Below are 23,332 nucleotides of genomic sequence, written 5' to 3' on the forward strand. Positions count from 1 at the left end.
CTTGATTTGACACATCTGGGAAAATGTATTTAAAAGTTTATCTGTAGCTTATATGAAGCTTCAGATAAACTTTTAATTCTCTGTCCTCTCTGTCTGAAAGATGCAAGAAGCATCTGTCAATCTATAAGGCACTAGTTGAGAAACTACCACCCTACATTACATCATTGCTGGACTGGAACCTTCGTCCTTATCATACATGTTCTAATGACTGGTTTATGCTTCCAGGTTCCACGTGTCTGTTCTGAAACGGGAAAGTTAGCTTTTAGGTCTTGTAGCCCAAGCACCTGAAATAAACTTCAGCACACCCTGAGGCTTGATACACTTGAATCTCCTGTGCAATTTAAAGCCATGATCCTGAATCACTGCATTTCAAGTTGTAACTGTTTTAATTGATTTAATAGCCTAACTTTTACTAACTATTTACATATTTGTGTGTGTATGTTTTACTATCTTATTATTTATCGTGCTACTGTTAACTTGAAGTCATTGTAATGACAGCAACTGCAATGACTCTTGAGATTAAATAAAGGTTATTAATGAATGAAATACATTTTTGCACAGAAGGAGGACTGTGGATTTTGTCCCCCATCACTTCCATTGTAAGGTCATTATGAAGGGATCTTCTAATGGTCAGTATGAACAGGATGAATGATTACAGCAAGAAAAACATGTTTCAGTGTTTATTTGGGCTCCTGACTGTTGTTTTAAGACAGACTTGGAAAAAAATGTGAATCCAACCTTTAAGGTTGTCTTTAGGAGAACGAGAGGATGTGTGTAGGAGAGGAAGAAAGGAAGGATGTTGTCAGTATTGGTACGCGGCCCATCCCCTCAGGTAAACAAATGCAGAACTTTCTCCCGTCACCCGGCGACATTAAACACCATAAAACGGTACAAAGAATGAAATAAATCTACGGATCTAAGAGAGGAAACGTAAACTGTCACTACATGTGTGTCCCGGTCAGATATGGGATCATAATTAAGGAGACTAAACCGGAAACTTTGACCTCTTTTCATGTTCAGATCAGAAAAACAACAAAGTCCCAGTTCAGTTAGCGGTTAGCTTTAGCATAGCTCTGCTAGCCGCCGGGTTTTAAAACCCGGGTTACACTTTAAACTCGGTTCGGGGTCAGCTCAGCGGGAACGGCAACCGGATCTGTAGTCGACAGATACTTTTAATTTTTTTATGTTGGACACAGCGAGTGACGGTAGCTCGGTGCTGCTAGCCGCTACACTGATATTTACGGTACAGTTACAAGCTAACGGTTACCGGAGCTAACCGGATCTGAAGTTTCTTCATCGCCACAGGGTTTAATTCGGTTTTAACGGGTTTTATCAGCGTGTGATGAGGTGAGAGACTGATTCTACAATATGTTTTTATAAAAGTGTTTCCAAAGGACGAAGAGGTCACATACAGGATATCCTGTACAGCTGCACCGTTACTGTAGTCTGTGAACTCCACTGACTGATTCCTCTGTGGTTTAGATAACGTTTATCAGAGTAAAGAGTCTCAAACCTGCAGAGAATGAAGAGACAGAAATATTATTGATCCCTCAGAGGACAATTAAAGCGTCAGCAGCAGAGAAAGAGACAGAAACAGTCGTGTAATTATACTGTTATTAAACTAGAGTTACTGCTTTCAGCGACGGACTGAGAGGAAGTACTTGTACTTTACTCGAGTATTTCCATGTGATGCTACTTTCTACTTCCACTCCACTACATTTCAGAGGGAAATATTGTACTTTCCACTCCACTACATTTATTTGACAGCTTTAGTTACTTTCCAGATGAAGATTTGACACAATGGATAATATAACAAGCTTTTAAAGTACGTCTTACAAAAAGCAGTGTGTAGTCGGGGTCACATTTCACATGTCTATGAGTTGTTAACAGCTCCACCAAATAGTGATTTTTCCCTCTAAACTTCTCACATGCTTTCATTTCAATAAATGTTCAGATGATCCAATATTTCAGCAAAAATCAAAGATTAGAGAAAAAGTCCAAAAACTGAAAACAGATTTGTGTATCAGAACTTTGTTTTTTCTTCTTTCCTCTCCCATTAATCATCTCACCACCCCTCAGATTTATCTGCTGACCCTTTGGAGGGGCCCGACCCCTAGGTTGGGAACCACTGGACTAAACTAGCTAACTGTATATAAAGTAGTGTAAACTAGCTCCACTTCCAGCAGCTACAACAGTAACATGCTGCTCTAACACTGATGCTTCACTATTAATAATCTAATGATGTCATATATAATAATATATCAGTCAGAGGGACCAAACCACTACTTTTACTGCAATACTTTAACTACATCAAGCTCATAATACTTATGTACTTAAAGGATCAGTGTGTAGGCTTTAGTGGCATCTAGCTGTGAGGTTGCAGATTGCAACCAACTGAAAATTGCTGTTATAATTTCCCATCGATCAGGTTTCTGTCATGTATGACAAACAGAAGCATTAAGTCATCACATGATGGAAGCAGCACATTTCTGGCATTTTTTTCTTGGAAAATTACTAAAGTGATTAATCCATTATCAAAAGTATTTGCTGAATAATTTTCATTTGACAAGTGTTGCAGCTCTACAAGTAAAACAACCAAGCTGATATTGACCTGAGGCTGATCAATACTGTATGTTTGAGGCTGATAATATGTGAATCTGATGGTGATGTAGTGGTGATACTGATCAGACCACATGTACAATCACTGTGAAGATCAAATCGGATGATAGCAGATCAGTAATCTGTTGATTATTTTTACAATGAATGGAGTAGCAGTTAGTAGTTTAATTTAACGTTAAAATCTTCTCGCAGCTCAGCAGGAAGTGGATCAACATGACGTCTCCGTGATCCTGTGACTCGCTGCTGTTACTGTCCTCTGATTGGTGGAAGTCAGCCGTCCGTCAGCATGCAGCTGACCTATCAGAAGCTGCCGGCTCAGCTGAGGCGGAGCTCGCGGCTCAAGAGGCTGACGGCCGTGCTACTCGCCGCCTATGCCGTCAAAAAACTGACGCCGTACGTCTGGAGGAGGATCATCCAGGTGAGGGGAACTCACACACACACACACACACACACACACACACACACACACACACACACACACAGCAGCAACATGGGGGGCGGTGTGGTGATGCCACTTTTGCTTCGAGGCACTTCATTGGCCAAACACACACATGCAAGTGCAGTTTCCTGGTGGATTATTTTGAACGCCGTATTCGATTGGTTGCATCACAATCAGCAAGATAATATAGAAAAATAGTTGCCCCTAACGACGCAGCCGCCTGCACTGTTGCAACTTAGAGCTGATTTCAGTCTGACTCTGGGTGTGTTTGGGTGTTTTTCAGAGGAGCGCAGCAGGTAAACAGCTGGGCGGGGCTAACCTCCCTGAGGGCGTGGCCACTTCCTCCTCCAGCACTGTGGACAACTACAAAGAGAAGAAGAAGAGTGGCAGCAGGTGTGTGTGTGTGTGTGTGTGTGTGTGTGAGCATCGTTATGAAACAATTAAAATATAATAAAAAAAGACAAAAAACAACCTTCAGAGCATTCGACTTCAACATTGAGAAAACAAAATATTATTATTATTAATTAACTGCTGACACACTGATACTCACCTCCCATAACATAAATCATTTCATGTCGGGGTGACGACCTGGTTTAAGGTTATGATTAGATTATGATTATGGTTATTAGCTCCACTTTATGCCTCTCAAGTATCAGCTAGTCACAGACGTAACATCAGTTTCTCCTAAAGATCAGTGTCTGATGTTCTGAGTATGAACACGTGTGACTGAATATTTCCGATCAGGAGGTCGGCGGTCCGTTTCCTGCAGGAGGTGTTTATTTAAAAATAAGATCTGCATCAAATCTGTCACAAAGACTCAATACAGCAGCTTGTCTGCACTGTGATAAACTCTGTGTGTGTGTGTGTGTGTGTGTGTGTGTGTGTGTGTGTGTGTGTGCAGGTCTCCATCAGTGAACAGGGAGTTTGTCCTCAGACTGTCTCGTCTGTTGAAGCTCTTGTTTCCACGGTTACTATGTCCAGAGGTGGGCCTGCTCGTCCTGCACTCTCTCACTCTGATGTCCAGAACCTTCCTGTCCATCTACGTCGCTGCGCTGGACGGTCAGTGTCTCTCTAATGTCCCTTTTTATAGTTTATAATTTATAGGTCATGATTTATAGTCGTGCCACTACAGGAGGGGAGAGATATACTCTGTAAAGTTTAGATATTGCTCCTCTATTTGTTCTCTTTTAATTATGATGTGTATCTTTATGAGGCCAGTATAGTATCTTGAGATATGAGTTCCTGTAGTAGAGACTGCAGCTGTAAATGCTGCAGAAAACACAAATCATTAAGGTCTAAATTAGCTTTAAGCTCCTTAAATCTCATTATTTTCTCCTTATTAATAAGAGTCTTCCCAGCCTTCCAGTAGTGAATAATGATTTCTCCCATAATGGACATGAAGGCAACAGAGGACAGTATTGATCTTAATAAGGGTGATAGTGAAGTGTATCGTGCAGAGGACGTTAATAATCGATAGTATTGATCTTCCAGGTTTGATAGTGAAGTGTATCGTGCAGAAGGACCCGCAGGCCTTCGTGCTGCAGCTCTCTAAGTGGCTGCTCGTCGCTGTTCCCGCCACGTTCATCAACAGCGCCATCAGATTCCTGGAAGGTCAGCTGAGCCTCAGCTTCAGGAGCCGATTGGTCAACCACGCCTATGAGCTGTACTTCACCAACCAGGTAACACGCACACACACACACACACACACACACACACACACACACACACAGACACATGACAGACACACTATGCTATGAGTCGTTTTGCTGTTTTTTTCAATACTGGTGTCAATACACTGACAGCACATTAAAGCTGCTCTCAGACCTGCTGCTCTAAACAATCTTCCTCAGTGGGAGCTGAAACATTTCTGTAGATCTGAAGTGAAGTTTGTCAGATGAACATAAAGACCACGGCAGCAGCAGCAACATGTTTCACTAACACATTTATTATCTCTGTTCTCATCTCTGATGTTCAAAGATAATCAAATCACTTTAATGAACAATGAAATGCTGTGAAAGAGATTCTTCTCAGATCAGACCAGACGCTTGAACAACCTCAATAATAATCTATATTTAACATTTCCATGGATGAATATACTGTTACTGATGTGATGACGTCATCCTGTTCTCTCTCTGTCTCAGACTTACTACCGCGTCAGTAACATGGACGGTCGTCTGTCCAATCCCGATCAGTCTCTCACTGAGGACATCGTCATGTTTTCGGCCTCCATCGCTCATCTTTATTCCAACTTAACCAAACCCATCCTGGACGTGGTCGTCACCTGCTACACCCTGCTGCGCACCGCCCACTCTAAAGGTCAGAGTGAGAGTCATAAAACTAGTTTGGACTGAGTGAGGACTGGTTTGTAGCTGCAGATGGTTTGGCCTCATAGTGAGAGTTTTAATCAGAATTTAGTTGAAGTTAAATAAGTTTTTATATGTGTTAAACAGTCTCTTAAAGGGTAAGTTCACAAATATTTAAGTCTGTCTTAAAACAGCAGTCAGGTGTCCACATGAACAGTGAAAGAGGTTTTCCTCGCTGTAATAGTTCCTCCTGTTCGTCCTTTAAGGTGGAGAAACTGCTGAGGTTGTCAGATTTGATTGGTACATATTATAGCAGTTAGGTATTATGTTCAGTCTGACATAAAATGTTCAGTACACCGACTGTAGAAAATGTTCCAAAAATATATTATACAAACAATAATGACAGCCTCAGACAGCTCACGTTGTCTGACGGGGAGACGGGAGCAGTCTGGAAGAACGAGGGGTCTAATGTGTTGCAGCGGTCCAGAACAGTTCAGTTCCCCACAAACGAAAATTCAGTTCCAGTCTCTCAATTCTAAGTCGATCAGTTATGTCAACAGAAATTAACCAAAACTCAAAATCTGGGTTTTACATCCCGTCCAACCGTCAGGATTTACTCAATCTGATGGAGAGACTACAATGCTTCACAGGAATAATCCACTTCAGGACAAACACCATCTCCCCAAAGCATCCTCACTTACCTCAGAGTTAAAACTCAACACACTGCTGGGTCTGGTAACCAGAATACTGTGGTCACCTGTATCAGAAGCTGCAGACAAATCCAGCAGTATGAGGCTGGAACTTCCACCTTTTAAACACCAGACTTCCTTGTGCATGAAGAGTGTGATGACTGTGATCTTCCTCCCTGCAGGAGCCAACACTACTTGGCCGTCAGTCATCGCCGGCCTGGTGGTGGCGCTCACTGCCAAAGTCCTGCGCTCCTGCTCGCCTCGATTCGGGAAGCTGGTGGCTGAAGAGGCTCGACGGAAAGGAGACCTGAGGTACATGCACTCCCGCATCATCGCCAACTCTGAGGAGATAGCGTTCTATGGAGGACACAAGGTAAACCTGACACGCCTGCCCCCTGGTGGACAAAAAATATATTAATGCAGCTTTAAAATACTTTAAATAACAATCAGAGTAAATAATATGAAGTTAGTTACAATCAAGGTTGAGTTTGTTTTATAATCAGTCATGTCCCTGTCTGTGATGTGACTGTTGAGTTTGGGTGTGTTTGATTCATAGGTGGAGATGGCCCAGCTGCAGAGGAGCTACATGTCTCTGTCCTCTCAGATTCATCAGATCCTGCTGAAACGGCTCTGGTACGTCATGCTGGAGCAGTTCCTCATGAAGTACGTCTGGAGCGCCTCCGGCCTGGTGATGGTCGCCGTGCCCATAATCACAGCCACAGGATACTCTAAATATGGTAAAAACAAACCCAGAATATACCAAATATGGTAAACACACACACACACAGAATATACCAGATGTGGCAAACACACTGATCATTAAATGATACTGAGTGATTAAAGCTGTGTGACCTTTGACCCTGTGACGTCATCAGACTCTGAGGAGGTGAAGCAGGCAGCCATGGTGATGAAGGAGGAGGAGCTGGTGAGCGAGAGGACGCAGGCCTTCACCACAGCCAGAAACCTGCTCAACGCCGGAGCCGACGCCGTAGAGAGGATCATGAGCTCCTACAAGGAGGTACAAACCCTTCCTCTAAACCTCCTCCTCTTCCTCTTTCTTTTTTTCTGATGAATGTAGTGTTAAGATATACAGTATACAAGTATAAGAATATACGATTCCATTTTTATCCATAACATCAATTAAAATTTTATTCCTGCTGCTTATTTGCTGGTTGCAGCTTCTTTAAATGTGAGGATTTGATGTTTTTAAACTTCTGACCGAGATATGTACTGATCGGGACGTAATGCAGTAGAAAAATAAACTAGTTTTCTTGTCAGAAACATAAGTCTACAACAGTAAACGTCACTGAAATGATTAATAGAGTAAATACATCCCCTCCTCCTCCTCCTCCTCCTCTGCAGGTAACAGAGTTGGCAGGTTACACAAGTCGAGTCTCTGAGATGCTGAATGTGTTTGAAGATGTGAATCAGGGAATCTACCGTCGCTCTGCAGACAGAGAGGAGCAGTTAACAGCAGCAGCAGCAGCAGGAGGAGCAGGAGGAGCAGGAGCAGGAGGAGCAGTGGTGCAGCACGGGCAGAGAGTCTGCGGTCGACTGGAGATCAGAGGTAAAAACCTGAGACCACAAATCACCTCAAAAAAAGTGTGAAGTACGTCGAGCGTTTCCACTGAAGCATCCAAAAGCTTTGTTCACTTGTCTTTAAACTCCAAAAGTCCAAACCGCTTCATGCCCGAGGGACGCAATCTGCATGGAAACCAGTACCTGAACACGGACATCAAACACGCAATGTCAAGATAGAAATGAGTGTTTCTCTTTCATCTGTTCAGGATCAGCATCAATAAACCCGCTTTGAAATCAGAGATAAAAGACGCTCCTTTTAACTTAAGATCTGTTCAGAATCATCAAATTTCTGACTTTATCTCTGGCAAAAAGTTTTTACAGCTACATCCAGGCCTGCGAGGAAACCGGACGTGTTGAGAAGCAAATGCAAAACGTATTGATCCTTGCTGGCTGATATACAATCAGCAAATCAATCATCCATGTGTCATCCACATGGTTCTTATATCCCTGCAACCTCGACAATCTCCTTTATTCATTTACATATTATTATATATCATTAATTCATATGTGGAGATTTGCACTGGTCTGAAAACATTACATTTATATTGTAAGTTTTTTATTTCCTTAAAAAGTCTCCTAATACTGCTCACATGCAAAATGATGTTAGCCTAACTTGTCCTGAACAAACACTGTCATGCCTGTGTGACACATACAGTTAATAATACACATTCAGATGTGCAGAAAGTGTCATGAGCCCATGAATGAAGGAAATTAAAACCCAGAAAAAACACACTGGGCTCAAAGGGCTGAAGCACCTGTTTGCTGGCTGATCTGACGCTCTTCTCACACATGGAATACAAAACACGCTGACCTCAACGGCTGCAAAGATTAGAATATTAATCCATTAATTCATCAACAGAAAATGAACATGTGACTTGAATACATCACCTTGGATTGTGGAACATTTTTCACGTTTTTTATCATCTGACGTTTTATTAACAAAGCGATTAATCAAGAAAGTAATCGGCGGATTAATATATAAAAAAAATACTGGCAGACGTGTCTTTTACTCAAATGTTTCTCGCAGCTTTATTGAGGCCTGACAGGACATTTACAGAAACAGACACCGCGCTCTCATGATGCTGGAGAACAGCTGTGGGTTTAAAAGTAAAACGATACGAGGCTGCATCACAGATGGATTTTAAAACTTAATCACGGTGAGGGCGAGGGACTCGTCACAGAAAGAGAGAGAGAGAGAGAGAGAGAGAGAATGTCATCGGACGTGTGTCGTAGAGGTCATCGTTCATTTTAGTTCAACTTTGATCACAGATTATGGAAAACAAATACACAGCAGAAAACATAACGCTCAAACTGAATGAGTTTTGTGCGAAATGGTTCAGCTCTGACAGCTTTGATCATCAAAGGGTAACACACACACCGTCGCCCTTGAAGAGCAGTAAATTCATCAGACTCTACTACAGCTGTGTTTTTATTGTTCTTCTATAATAAAATACTTTGAGCAGTCGCTGATTTGTCAGCTGTCTGGTGAAGATATGACCCAGTCGTGGATTTACTGCTGATGACGTTTTGGTTGCTGCAGCGTTTTTTAATATTTCAAGAGTGAAACATTTTAGGCTGAAGTTCAGATGCAGAGATTTATCTGGTGAGTATTTGGAGATCCTGTTTGTGTCGTGTGTATTATTTGTGGACTGTTGTTCATGTTGTAGATTTTGTTAATGATGGATTTCACACTGCTGAAGTTTTGGAGAACATTTGTATTTTTAATCATCTGTTCCTCTTACATCAAGACAAACTGCTGAGTCCATCATAATTTACAAAGCAGCTGTTTGTTTTTTTTAATTTTCTAGATATCGACTGTGTTTTTTCAGTGAAGAGAATCTTAAACAGATCAGTTTTTGATGGTGGTTATGTGTGTTTTATCAGAGGGTGTGACGTTGGCTGAGGCCTGGTTGCACTTCAGTTGATTTCACTTGTTACTGAACATGTTATGATGACGGATCAGCTGACAGCAAAACAATCTGATTGCCGTGAATGTGTTTGTAGAGTGACGGTCTACGTCGTGTATCCTGTGTGGCGCTGAGAGAGCCAGCTTTGAGTTGATGTTGATCTCTGATATAAAAATCTTCAGACCTTCTTCTCGCTCAGCCTGTTATCAAGCCCGCAGGGTGTTTTTCTGATTGCAGATAAGAATCTCAGCGCTCCACCAGTGTTGAAGCCAGATAACACAGTTACTTCCTGGCTCAGCTCTGTGCTGTATGCGTGTTGCCCTTCAGCTTTAGATTCTTACATCCCGTTCACATGTTGTTGTCCTCTTGGTTTTGTGTGCAGGTCAGGTAATCAGTGTAGAGAAGGGGATTCGCTGTGAGAACCTGCCAATCATCACGCCGACCGGAGACGTGGTGGTATCCAGCCTCAACATCCAGGTAACACACACACACACACACACAGAGCAGAGTAGTGCAGTGGTGCAGTGTGTGTTGTTGACCACATGGTGTCAGTGTTGCTCCTCCAACAGTCTGTGTCCAGTTGAAGGTTACATGTCACTCTGGTACGGAGCATGCTCAGTGCTCTCACCTCCTTCTACAATCCTTTATCTCTTTTCCATCTCTTTCTCTCTGTCTTTAATCTCTTCTTCGGGGTCTCATTCTTTCCATCAGAGTTCCCTCCATCCATTCCTGACTGGGGTCAAAGGTCAGAGCAGAGCCTGCAGCTCATTAGCATTTACTGAAACACTGTGTGTGTGTGTGTGTGTATGTAGAGACACAATAGAGACCTTATAGAGAGTGAAATTCTTGTGGTTAAGTCTCAGAGAGGATGAGAGAGAGGAGCGCAGGAAGCAGAGAGAAGGAAAGATGACAGAAGAGGAAGAACATTGAGGGAAACAGAAACTCCTCTCTGTCGTCTGGTTTTTAACCTTTGACCTCTTCGCTCTGACAGATGCTCTGTGATTGGTCTGTTCTCTCTGACTGTCGTCACCTTCAGAGCGACTGAGGGCCAGTTCATCAGCTCTCAGTCGCTCAGAGTTTGAGTTAGTTATGTTATATGAGTTCTATGACAATACAAATATATAAGATAACTCATAACATGATTCAATAAAAACTTTAGATTGTGCAGAGTTTGTTTTAAAAGTTTCTCTGTGCTTAAATCTCAGTTTAACACCTGAATGCACCTGCAGACTTTATGACATCACAACTAGTTTGAAGCCAATCCTGGTCCAGTATGCAAGGCACTCAAGTGTGATGAGGAAACTTGAAGCCTCCAGTTCACAAACACTGAGAATGGACTGGATCTTGTGTTTGAAATCAATAGTATTTACATAATCATAGATTCTGGATTATTACATGAAGGAGAAGGGGAAGATGATGGTTTTAAGATTTAACAAGGTTAGAGTTAGGAGTATTTTTAGATATCCACATGTCTGTAGGGGGTGTTTAAGGACGTGGTTACTAAAGTTCCCTCCAGACATTCACAGAATTCATGAATATATTGTTCATTTTAAAAGTTGAACTACTGGACACTCTCAGTGTTTGTGCACTGGAGGCTTCAAGTTTCCACATCAAACTTGTGTTAGTTGCATACTGGACCATGATTGTCTCCAAACTAGCTGTTGGCCTATGCTAGTAGGCCTGCCCCTTAAACTCAGATTTTCAATGAACTCACAGAAACTTTCCCCCACTTATGAATATGGAAACGGCCTTTTAGTGTCAAACTCTGCACATACATCATTCTGCACAGCGAAGCTCAAACATCCAACTGACGGAACAATGAGCACATTTTTGAGTGGAGGGGGACTTTAAAGATCCCCTTCAGATATGTATTAAGACATATAAAAATACTCTGCTTGAAACAATAATGTTGGGCAGACGTGTCCAAACTTTTATGTGAAAAAAGCTTACTAGTTTCAAAATCTGCACATCATTCTGCACAGTGACGCTCAAATATCCAACTGAAGTAACAAGAAGAAAAAACATTCTTGAGTGGAGGGGGACTTTGAATATTTTGCATTTAATTCACCCTCACTGGACCTGTGACACTGAAAACTTGATAAGTGGACAGTGTAGCAACATCTTGATCTTCACCCACCAATATACAACCACCTTTTATCATGTGACGGAATTTCAATGCGTTTTTTTCTAATTCATCATTTGATAACACCTGATCCATCTCCTTTCAACAATAGAACTAAATCATCAGCATATAGTGAGTGTTTGATTTCACCACCCGACCTGACAATATGAAGAGCTGCATTTCCATCAGTACATTTAAAACCAAATTAAAAAGGCTGCTAAAAGCTGCTCAGTTCTGTAACCACTGACTCCACCACTGATAAAAACCATTTTATCTCATGGTCTTCTCTTGAATGCAAATAATCTTGCTTTTAATTTGACAAGCATACATTAGTCATTTCTAGTTGACATTGTGGGTGTATGTGATTTGCTATTGTGTGTAGCTTTGGATTTTGTATTATGTATCCTGTGTTTGTTTGTTTTTTCTTTTGTACTGTTTGTTATTGTGCTGTTATATGTTTTAATTGTGACCTGCCGAAGGGACTGCAGAAGAAAATTAGCAATAAGCTAACTCTAAGCTAACTCCATAAAACAAGTCAATGTTGTGTTTTTGTCTTTGTGTAAGTAACTGTTGATATCTGTGGTCTCTCTGGCTGCGTGTTTCAGGTGGACGAGGGGATGAATGTGTTGATCACAGGTCCAAATGGATGTGGGAAGAGTTCTCTGTTCAGGATCCTCAGTGGACTGTGGCCTGTTTATGGAGGAGTCCTGTTCCGTCCAGAACCACAGCACATGTTCTACATCCCACAGAGGTACTACTACTACTACTACTACTACTACTACTACTACTACTACTACTAATAATGTTCTATCCAGAACCACGGCACATGTTCTACATCCCACAGAGGAAATATTGCTGCTACTGGTTCTAACCCACTAAGAGCTTTAAACACAAGCAAAAGCACTTTAAAATCAATTCTAAGCTAATACTGCAGTAATATGCTCTCTCTTGTTTGTCTTAGTTAGGAGCCTGGCAGCTGAATTTTAGGGAGACCTGTGAAAAGAGCATTGCAGTAGTTAAGTTGACGAGATATAAAAGCATGAATTCGTTTTTCTGCATCAAGTTAAAAAACAGACGTGCCTTTGCAATATTCCTAAGACTTAAAAAAGCAGTTTTGATCACCTTGTTTCTATGATGTTTAAAATTCAAATCAGACTCTAAGTTCACTCCAAGGCTTGATACTTCCGATTTGACCAGAATGGCCAGATTACTGAGTTACTCAAACAGCATACCTCTTTCGGCTCTTTGGCTGACCAAAATCATCAGCATAGCTATGGAAATTCACATTGTAATCTCTGATAATATCACCTAATTGTTGCATATATAAGGGAAAAAGCAGGGGACCCAGGCAACCGCCTTGTGCAACACCATAGGACACATCATACTTCTATGAAATATGTTCTCTGAGACTTATGTAGGAGGAGCGAAATCAGTCAAGCACCGAACCGGAGAGACCAACCTAGTTTTTGAGACGATGTAGAAGAATGTTACTGTCAATTGTATAAATTGTGTCTGCACTCAAAACTAAAAGAACTAGAACTGACACCATGTTTTTATCAGTGCTGAGTCTTAAATCATTCATTATTTTGGTAAGAGCAGTTTCTGTGCTCTGGTTGGCACAGAAGCCAAACTGAAGTTTTTCTATGCCATTAGTAACATTGATAAAATGAGCAACTTGATTATAAACTACTTTTTGAAGAGTTCTGCTGATGAAGTGTAGATTGAATATGGATCTGTAGTTATTCAGGACTCCAGGTTTGATCTCTTCAATAGTGGCTTTACAACAGCTGTTTTGAAGGAATCAAGAAAAATTCCAATCTCCAGAGATGTATTAATAATATGTGTAGCGGAGTTAGCGGTGCTATCAAGGACCCGTTTAATAGGGGCTGTGGGGATAGGGTCAAGATATACTACAAGTTACAGTCTTAAAAAATTCAGAGACAAATGTTTGAAAATGTCCACATGGTTACATACGTTCTGCAGGTTTGTCTAAAAAAGGTCACTAGTGTCTTTAACAATAGAGGCTCTGATAGTTAAAATTTACCGAAAGTGGCGCTCATTGCGGCTAAACATAAGATGTTGTTTGCTGAATGTTTTCAGATACTAGACTTTTTATGTCCAGTAGTAGTGATTTAATACTTTGTACTGTACAGGCCCTACATGTCAGAGGGGACCCTCAGAGACCAGGTGATCTATCCAGACTCAGTGGAGGAGATGGTTGAGAGAGGAATGAGAGATTCAGACATAGAGGAGATCCTTCGCACAGTCCACCTGCTCTACATCCTGGACAGAGAAGGAGGTTAGTGTGTGTGTGTGTATGTGTGAATGTGTGTGTGTGTTTTTGTTTTCAGGATTAATCAGGATAAAGGTGTATCAACAGCTGATATGTAGGTAAACAGTCTTGGCATATTTTTAGAGGACAGGTTCACAGTTTTCCAAGTGTGTTTTAAACAGCAGTCAGGTGTCCATATGAACAGTGAAAGAGGTTTTCCTCGCTGTAATCATTCCTCCCATTCATACTGGATATTAAAAGATCCTTCAAATGTGCTTTCAATGTAAATGATGGAGGCCAAAATCCACAGTGTGTCCACACAGTCATTTTGTACAAAAATGCATTTAAAAGTTGATGTGAAGCTTATATTCAGCTTCAGCAGTCTGAGTTAGTCATATCAAGTGGATATCTGACACATTTACAGTCTTTTTAGCATCAAATTCCCTCTTTGTGTTTCCTCGGACAGTGTTTCCCTGTTGAGCTGCGGTAGATATAGTATAGTATCAAAAAGAGGGACTTTGGCACTAAAAAGACTGTAACATTGAAAGATCTCTACTTGATTTGACTCGTTTGGACGCTGAAGCTTCAAATTAGCTTCAGAACTTTTAAACATGTTTTTTGCGCAGAAGGAGGACTGTGGATTTTGTCCCCCATCACTTACATTGTAAGTGCATCATGAAGGGATCTTCTAATGGTCAGTATGAACAGGAGGAATGATTATGGCAAGAAAAACCTATTTCAATTTGGGTTCCTGACTATTGTTTTAAGACAGACTTGAAAAATTGTGAACCCGTCTTTTTCATGGTGCCAATTTTCCAAAAATGTAAACAAATACAGGCTAAAAACAGAGCTTAGCCCACAGACAACTGACTTAAAGGGAGGGTGTTGGGGGGGCCACAATGTCAGACTTTGAAAACCTCTGATACAAACTATCAGCAGGTTGCACAAGTTTACAGAGTGAATATAATAATTCTGTCTCCCTTTCTGTCGGTCTGTCAGGTTGGGAGTCAGTCAGTGACTGGAAGGACGTTCTGTCTGGAGGAGAGAAGCAGAGGATGGGGATGGCTCGCATGTTCTACCACCGGTAACTCTTACTAACTGTTAACTGTCACATATTTTAGTATGATATCTAATAGTTCCAGTTTGGATGATTCCCTGTCTGCAAAATACCTAGATTCATTAAGCTCAGACAATAATGTTATCAAAGCTTTTATCTCTCACCTTTTTTCCTAATTAAGGATCAATAGAAAACATATCAATAGCAGCTTCTGTGATAGCAGCCTGACCATCTTTCAGGCTGTAACCTCTGACAGTCTCTCTCTCTCTCTCTCTCTCTCTCTCGCTGTGTCTCTGTGTTTTTCGTATGTCTCTCGCCCAGCCCCAGGTACGCTCTGTTGGATGAGTGTACGAGTGCTGTCAGCATCGACGTGGAGGGAAACATCTTCCAAGCTGCAAAGGATGCTGGGATAGCCCTGCTGTCAATCACCCACAGACCCTCCCTTTGGTCAGAACACACACACACACACACACACATTTGTTATTGACATAATGTGTTCCCTATCCCCTGACCCTAAACTGACCCTAAACCTGATTCTGACCTTAAAACCAAGTCTGAACCCTCAAACTGCCCTTTAAAGGTGTCAGACAGTGAGGACCAACCTAAATCTCCTTACTTTACCAACATGTCCTCTTTCCCAAGGTCTAATACTAAAATTGGTACTCACACAGACAGATGTATACATAAAGTAACACAAATTAAATGTAATTTTTGCTTATCACCGTCATATATTTAATACATTTCATTTCAATATTTAATTTCAAGTTTTATATCCCATTTCAAAACTTTTTTTCATTTAATTTTAGTACTACATTGTTTATTTCATTATTATTATTATTACCTTACTCATGTTCTATTTTATTCTTCTTTTTATGCTGCATACTTGGCTAATAAACAGATTCTGATTCTGACACTGAATCAGATGAAGCAGTTTCATTTTCAGCCTGCAGAGGGCAGCAGAGCTCTGACTGCTTTGAGCTGCCACACCCTGATGCTGATATTACTGTCTTCTTCTCCTCTTATCTCCTCCTCTCTAACAGGAAGTACCACTCTCACCTCCTGCAGTTTGATGGAGAAGGCGGTTGGCGTTTTGAACCTCTAGATGCGTCCACTCGTCTGTCTCTGCAGGTCTTTCTCTTCTTCCTCTTCTTCTTCTTCTTCACCTCATCCTCATTTCAGATTAGAGTTACTGTTGATGTTCAACAGTAGTAGAAGAAGAGTTAACTGTCCTAAATGTTGATGTCCATCAGTAGTAGAAGAAGAGTTAATTGTCCTAAATGTTGATGGTCATCAGTAGTAGAAGAAGAATTAACCGTCCTAAATGTTGATGTCCATCAGTAGTAGAAGAGTTGACTGTCCTAAATGTTGATGTCCATCAGTAGTAGAGGAAGAGTTAACTGTCCTAAATGTTGATGGTCATCAGTAGTAGAAGAGTTGACTGTCCTAAATGTTGATGTCCATCAGTAGTAGAGGAAGAGTTAACTGTCCTAAATGTTGATGTCCATCAGTAGTAGAAGAAGAGTTAACTGTCCTAAATGTTGATGTCCATCAGTAGTGGAAGAGTTGACCGTCCTAAATGTTGATGTCCATCAGTAGTAGAAGAAGAGTTAACTGTCCTAAATGTTGATGGTCATCAGTAGTAGAAGAAGAGTTAACCGTCCTAAATGTTGATGTCCATCAGTAGTAGAAGAAGAGTTAACTGTCCTAAATGTTGATGTCCATCAGTAGTAGAAGAAGAGTTAACTGTCCTAAATGTTGATGTCCATCAGTAGTAGAAGAAGAGTTAATTGTCCTAAATGTTGATGGTCATCAGTAGTAGAAGAAGAATTAACCGTCCTAAATGTTGATGTCCATCAGTAGTAGAAGAAGAGTTAATTGTCCTAAATGTTGATGGTCATCAGTAGTAGAAGAAGAATTAACCGTCCTAAATGTTGATGTCCATCAGTAGTAGAAGAGTTGACTGTCCTAAATGTTGATGTCCATCAGTAGTAGAGGAAGAGTTAACTGTCCTAAATGTTGATGGTCATCAGTAGTAGAAGAGTTGACTGTCCTAAATGTTGATGTCCATCAGTAGTAGAGGAAGAGTTAACTGTCCTAAATGTTGATGTCCATCAGTAGTAGAAGAAGAGTTAACTGTCCTAAATGTTGATGTCCATCAGTAGTAGAAGAAGAGTTAACTGTCCTAAATGTTGATGTCCATCAGTAGTAGAAGAGTTAACCGTCCTAAATGATGATGTCCATCAGTAGTAGAAGAAGAGTTAACTGTCCTAAATGTTGATGTCCATCAGTAGTAGAAGAAGAATTAACCGTCCCAAATGTTGATGTCCATCAGTAGTAGAAGAAGAATTAACCGTCCCAAATGTTGATGTCCATCAGTAGTAGAAGAAGAATTAACCGTCCCAAATGTTGATGTCCATCAGTAGTAGAAGAGTTGACCGTCCTAAATGTTGATGTCCATCAGTAGTAGAAGAAGAGTTAACCGTCCTAAATGTTGATGGTCATCAGTAGTAGAAGAAGAGTTAACTGTCCTAAATGTTGATGTCCATCAGTAGTAGAAGAAGAGTTAACTGTCCTAAATGTTGGTGTCCATCAGTAGTAGAAGAGTTAACTGTCCTAAATGTTGGTGTCCATCAGTAGTAGAAGAAGAGTTAACTGTCCTAAATGTTGGTGTCCATCAGTAGTAGAAGAGTTAACTGTCCTAAATGTTGGTGTCCATCAGTAGTAGAAGAAGAGTTAACTGTCCTAAATGTTGATATCCATTAGTAGTAGAAGAAGAGTTAACCGTCCTAAATGTTGGTGTCCATCAGTAGTAGAAGAAGAGTTAACTGCCCTAAATGTTGATGTCCATCAGTAGTAGAAGAAGAGTTAACTGTCCTAAATGTTGGTGTCCATCAGTAGTAGAAGAAGAGTAAACCAGCCTAAATGTTGATGTCCATCAGTAGTAGAGGAGTTAACTGTCCTAAATGTTGATGTCCATCAGTAGTAGAAGAAGAGTTAACTGTCCTAAATGATGTCCATCAGTAGTAGAAGAAGAGTTAATTGTCCTAAATGTTGATGTCCATCAGTAGTAGAAGAAGAGTTAACTGTCCTAAATGTTGATGTCCATCAGTAGTAGAAGAAGAGTTAATTGTCCTAAATGTTGATGTCCATCAGTAGTAGAAGAAGAGTTAATTGTCCTAAATGTTGATGTCCATCAGTAGTAGAAGAAGAGTTAATTGTCCTAAATGTTGATGTCCATCCATAGAAGAAGAGTTAACCGTCCTAAATGTTGATGTCCATCAGTAGTAGAAGAAGAGTTAACTGTCCTAAATGTTGATGTCCATCAGTAGTAGAAGAGTTAATTGTCCTAAATGTTGATGGTCATCAGTAGGAGAAGAGTTAACCGTCCTAAATGTTGATGGTCATCAGTAGTAGAAGAAGAGTTAACTGTCCTAAATGTTGATGGTCATCAGTAGTAGAAGAAGAGTTAACCGTCCTAAATGTTGATGGTCATCAGTAGTAGAAGAAGAGTTAACCGTCCTAAATGTTGATGGTCATCAGTAGTAGAAGAAGAGTTAACCGTCCTAAATGTTGATGGTCATCAGTAGTAGAAGAAGAGTTAACTGTCCTAAATGTTGATATCCATCAGAAGTAGAAGAAGAGTTAACTGTCCTAAATGTTGATGGTCATCAGTAGTAGAAGAAGAGTTAACTGTCCTAAATGTTGATGGTCATCAGTAGTAGAAGAAGAGTTAACCGTCCTAAATGTTGGACCTGTGCAAACCTACATGAAAAGAAATTTCAAAATAAAAGAAGTTATCTGAAAGTGAGGACAGTGAGAATATAACAATATATTTTTATGTCTATAAATAGTCATGTGACTCCCCCAATGTCACCTTCAGTACAAACTAGAGCTGAATAGATCAGCTGATTGATTGATAACTCAATTAATCAATTCATATGGTTGGAACATTTCCAGCCCAGCATAACTCGTCTTCTTTTTCTTTGTGTCATGTGATCGTATTTTGAAGGTCTGTTGGTCGGACAGAACATGACATTTGATGACATCACAGAGGGCTTTAAGAAATTCTGATGGACTTTTTTTAGACTGAAAGATTAATCGATTAAAAGAGAAAAATCCTGGAAACGGTTATTGCATCAGCAAAAACTAAAAACTGATCAAACCAATCAGGTGGACATCCTGACAGACAGTAAAACTACAGAGGTCATCTTTTCTGCAGCAGAGGCTGTGGTAACCATGGTAACCACGGAAACCATGGTTACCATCAGCACCACTACAGCACGCCTCCGGCACATCGTGTGTGTGTGTGTGTGTGTGTGTGTGTGTGTGTGTGTGTGTGTGTGTGTTTCAGTTATACATGTTTAACATCGACGGAACATTTGAAACCTGATTGTGTTTCGTCTCTCAGGAGGAGAAACAGCGCCTGGAGAATCAGCTGTCGGGGATCCCAAAGATGCAGCAGCGTCTGGCAGAGCTGTGTGTCCTCCTGGGGGAGAGAGAGGGAGAGAGGGAGGAGGAGGAGGAGGAGGAGGAAGACAAATGAAGAGGAGTCACTCTCCTGAGTTTAACTCTGATACTCTCAACTCTGTTTTTACCGGTTACCACGGAGACACTCTCTCAGCAGGCTTGTCATGTGACTGAAACTGATGTTAAACTTCAGTTTTCTGTAAAACTGTGAGGATAATTTTTAGTTTTTAACCCTTTGAAGTCTGAAGCCACAGTATTCCCCCTTCAGTGTCTCTGGTGAACATCATGTTTAAAGGAACAGTTCAACTTTTTTTTTTCTTTCTCTTTTCTCAGATGTTCAGATATCAGTCTCATGTCAGTGTGCGGTTAGCCTAGCTTAGCATAAAGACTGGAAACAGCTAGTCTGGCTCTGATTAACATGTCATGTCTTGTTAGTTTAATCCAAACTCAAACTGAAGTGCAGAAACACAGTTTGTAGTTTCAGGGAGAGTTCTGTACTGGAACTATTTCCTGACAAACAACATCGTATCCATCCGCCCAGTAACTCTGTGCAACGTCTCCAGTGTTTGCCTGGAAACCAGGAAGTAACTGTTCTGTGTGTGTGTTGAAAATCTTCACACATGTTCACAAAAACAGAATCCAGAACATTTATCAAACCTATCCATCCAAAAGTTCTCAGAGTGACACTTTTAGGAGTAAAAATATGTTCATTAATTTAGTAAATCACTTCTGTCTGTGCTGACATTTATTAGAGCTGCAGGTCAGGCAGGGTTAGAGTTAATTAGGGTTACATATTCAGAGAGATGAGAGATGTTTTAGGGACTTGATGACAATAAACTCGTTGAAAGATCATTTTAGGGATAATCCTGCCAGAATAACTTCAACATTAAAACTCCAAGTTTATCATGAAGAAGTTTACTGAAGTTAGAAGTGCAGTTGGACAGTTACATACTCTTCATGCATCACAGTCAGACAGTTTTCAGCACTATCGCTACACACTACATGCTACATGCTACAAGCTACGTGCTACGTGCTACATGCTGCACCATTACAGGCCGGAAAACACTGTGATTGGAGACAAATTACATAATATTTACATAAAGGCTTCATACATTTATTTGCTTTTAGTTGCTGTTTACAATCCAGTTTTAATTCGTATTAACCTGTGTAAGTTATTAACATACACACATTAAATCTACACCGAATAAAGTGGTGATATTTTGCACATTCTGTTACGGCTACAGCTAATGATTATTGTTACTGATTATTCTGTTCATTATTTTCTAGATTAATTGATTAGTCATTTGGTCTATAAAATGTCTGAAAATGTCTGGTTTTGTCCACAACCCAAAGATATTCAGTTTACTGTCAGTGAAGATGAAAGAAACCAGAAAATATTCACATTTGAGAAGCTGGAATCACAAGACTTGGATTTTTTTCTTCAAAAAAAAAAAAAAAAAAAAAAAAGACTCAAAGTGATTTTCTGTTGAACAACTAATTGACTCGTTGCAGCTTTATATTTTACAGCTTTTAAATATTTCAGAGAGAAACTATCAGAGAACTCATGACATCTGCTTTGCAGCTCTTAGTGTGTTAACAGCAACGTTCATTTAATTTCAACATCTTTATTGTCCAACATAAAAATGCAAAAACATAAAACATGTATTAATTAAACACAATCGGACCATTGAAGTCTTTAAAAAAGCTGCTGTCATGCACACATTTCAGAATAAAAGCAAAGAGAACAGCAGCCAGAAGAATAAAGATGATAAAAATAAAGTTTTAAGCTGTGAGGAGTTTGTAATGTTTTAGAATGAAAAGAACTTTTTGCACGAGAGAAATGAACAAGTTCCGGACTGAAATGAAAAATGTATGAACTTTTATTTCACTGCTGTTGTCGATCAGATTAATTTGTCTTTTTAACATCACACATGAGAGTCTGATTACTGTTTCTCATGTTTTTGTATCAGAGAGGGTGAAGCTGATCAGACAGTCGAGGGTGTTTTGAAGGGTTAACAAGTCTGATACCTGCTGGAGGAGTTCGCTGAATGTCTGATCTGTGTTCAACTGTTTGTGAGTCAACTTCCTGTTTAAAACCACAGAGACTGAAAACACGCTGCGTTCCGAATCACATCATACTTCTATTTTTTACTTTTAGCATGTACTGCGGATGCCCAACCCAGTACGGACTGTTGCATGCAGCGTGCATACAGTTGGGACATATAACTTCATCTCTCGTTGCCGCTTCTGTCGTTGGAACTGGTTTCTCTGATTGGTCCGTTCACTCTCGGCGGCTCAGTTGGTGTGACATAATTGCCGCTGTGCAGAGGATTGTGGGTCAGAATAGACAGAGAAGCTCCCACAATGCAAAATGTGCCCAAATGTAGCAGGACATCATGGTACTTTTGGTGTACTGTGTATTGGGACGTACTAAATCTTTTTCCAGCATAGTATGGTAGTATGGGTATTGGAAGGCACCCCGGATCCTGCTGAGAGAAAATATCCAATCAGAATCACAGAATCAGATTCAGTCACATGACTCAGACTCAACCTGTCAGTCAGAGGTCAGGGGTCAGAGGTCATGACTGTGACAGACTGAAGATGTTTGTTTTTTGATTTTTTTTAATTGTGCCAATTTGAATCTTGTATTGTTTGTACGATCTGATGTTTTTACTGAATCTTTATCTGATAGAAATTATATTATATTATGAGCTATAATACTTCTAATCAATCAGCAGCCCAGCTGATCAGTTAATCAATACATCTGCTGCTGCAAATTTTCAATGAATGAACTATTTTAGAGGAAACTGTTGAATGTTTTATACAGTGCAATGATGATAATGATGATGATGATGATGGTGTGTCATGTCAGAGGATGATGAAGATGATATCCTGAACTTTATTCAATAGAAAATAAAATAAATAATCATATTGATGACCTGATGTTTGTTTGATTGACAGGAGAAGAAACAGGAAACATGTCAGAATAAAAACATATATCTTTACACATAAAATGATTTTTTCTTTCCTTTTTCTTTTGTTGTGTTTGTGTAAAGAGATTTTACATCAGCTGTATTCAGTTTAGCCTGTTAAGAAGCACAAAACAATAAACTGCATGTTTTTCGGTTGGAGTTACAGGAAGTTGCTGCATGCAGAACTATATGTTAGTAAAACAGGTTTTTAGAAGATTTAAAGGACGTTACAGGAGGCTGTTTATCAAGTGTGCCTTAAAAAAACAGTCAGGAGCTCAAATGAAACATGTTCTTCTTGCTGTAATCATTCCTCCTGTTCATACTGACCATTAGAAGATCCCTTCATAATGACCTTACAATGGAAGTGATGGGGGATAAAATCCACAGTCCTCCTTCTGTGCAAAAAATGTATTTAAAAGTTTATCTGAAGCTAATATGAAGCTTCAGCGTCCAAATGAGTCAAATCAAGTAGATATCTTTCAACATTACAGTCTTTTTAGTGCCAAAGTCCCTCTTTTTGTTACTATACGTCCACCTGCAGCTCAACAGGGAAACACTGTCTGAGGAAACACAAAGAGGGAATTTGATGCTAAAAGGACTGTAAATGTGTCAGATATCCACTTGATATGACTAACTCAGACTGATGAAGCTGAATAGAAGCTTCACAGAGACTTTTAAATGACTGTGTGGACACACTGTGGATTTTATCCTCCATCACTTCCATTGAAAGCACATTTGAAGGATCTTTTAATATCCAGTATGAACAGGAGGAATGATTACAGCGAGGAAAACCTCTTTCACTGACTGACACACTTGAAGAATTATGAACCTGTCCTTTAAAGCTCATTTACCAAAAGGTGACATGACGGACTGGACTGGTAACCTGTGAGCTTGGCACTGACTC

General features: G+C 40.2%; 2 protein-coding genes across 3 annotated transcripts in view; both read left to right on the top strand.

The window, feature by feature from the left end:
- The first annotated feature begins 820 nt into the window (after nt 1–820).
- Nucleotides 821–22,391, top strand: abcd1 (ATP-binding cassette, sub-family D (ALD), member 1). Of its 2 annotated transcripts, none has more exons than XM_067593396.1 (17): nt 821–888; nt 2,812–3,037; nt 3,342–3,451; nt 3,960–4,117; nt 4,550–4,737; nt 5,200–5,374; nt 6,233–6,423; nt 6,607–6,787; nt 6,926–7,068; nt 7,413–7,617; nt 9,921–10,015; nt 12,266–12,411; nt 13,814–13,959; nt 14,932–15,016; nt 15,311–15,436; nt 16,030–16,117; nt 19,398–22,391. In XM_067593396.1, exons 2-17 carry the CDS (start codon nt 2,906–2,908, stop codon nt 19,530–19,532), a joined length of 2,304 nt encoding a protein of 767 aa, XP_067449497.1. In that variant the 5' UTR covers nt 821–888; nt 2,812–2,905; the 3' UTR covers nt 19,533–22,391. The 2 variants fall into 2 exon arrangements, with proteins under 2 accessions (XP_067449497.1, XP_067449496.1); XM_067593395.1 differs by having other exon boundaries at nt 830–1,347.
- Nucleotides 22,392–23,328: 937 nt separating this feature from the next.
- The window catches only part of plxnb3 (plexin B3), a 91,465-nt gene continuing 91,461 nt past the window's right edge, over nt 23,329–23,332 (top strand). The window contains exon 1 of the mRNA XM_067593398.1: nt 23,329–23,332. This exon is cut by the window's right edge and continues 229 nt beyond it. The gene's annotated coding sequence lies outside the window, so the exon portion shown is untranslated.

The sequence above is a fragment of the Thunnus thynnus genome, chromosome 6 (assembly GCF_963924715.1).
Source record: "Thunnus thynnus chromosome 6, fThuThy2.1, whole genome shotgun sequence".
Lineage (NCBI taxonomy): Eukaryota > Metazoa > Chordata > Actinopteri > Scombriformes > Scombridae > Thunnus > Thunnus thynnus.

Coding starts and splice junctions, on each gene's coding strand:
- abcd1 (XM_067593396.1), top strand. CDS start 2,906: ATGCAGCTGACCTATCAGAAGCTGCCGGCTCAGCTGAGGCGGAGCTCG. Junction 3,452..3,959: donor AAGAAGAAGAGTGGCAGCAG/GTGTGTGTGTGT, acceptor GTGTGTGTGCAG/GTCTCCATCAGTGAACAGGG. Junction 12,412..13,813: donor ATGTTCTACATCCCACAGAG/GTACTACTACTA, acceptor TGTACTGTACAG/GCCCTACATGTCAGAGGGGA.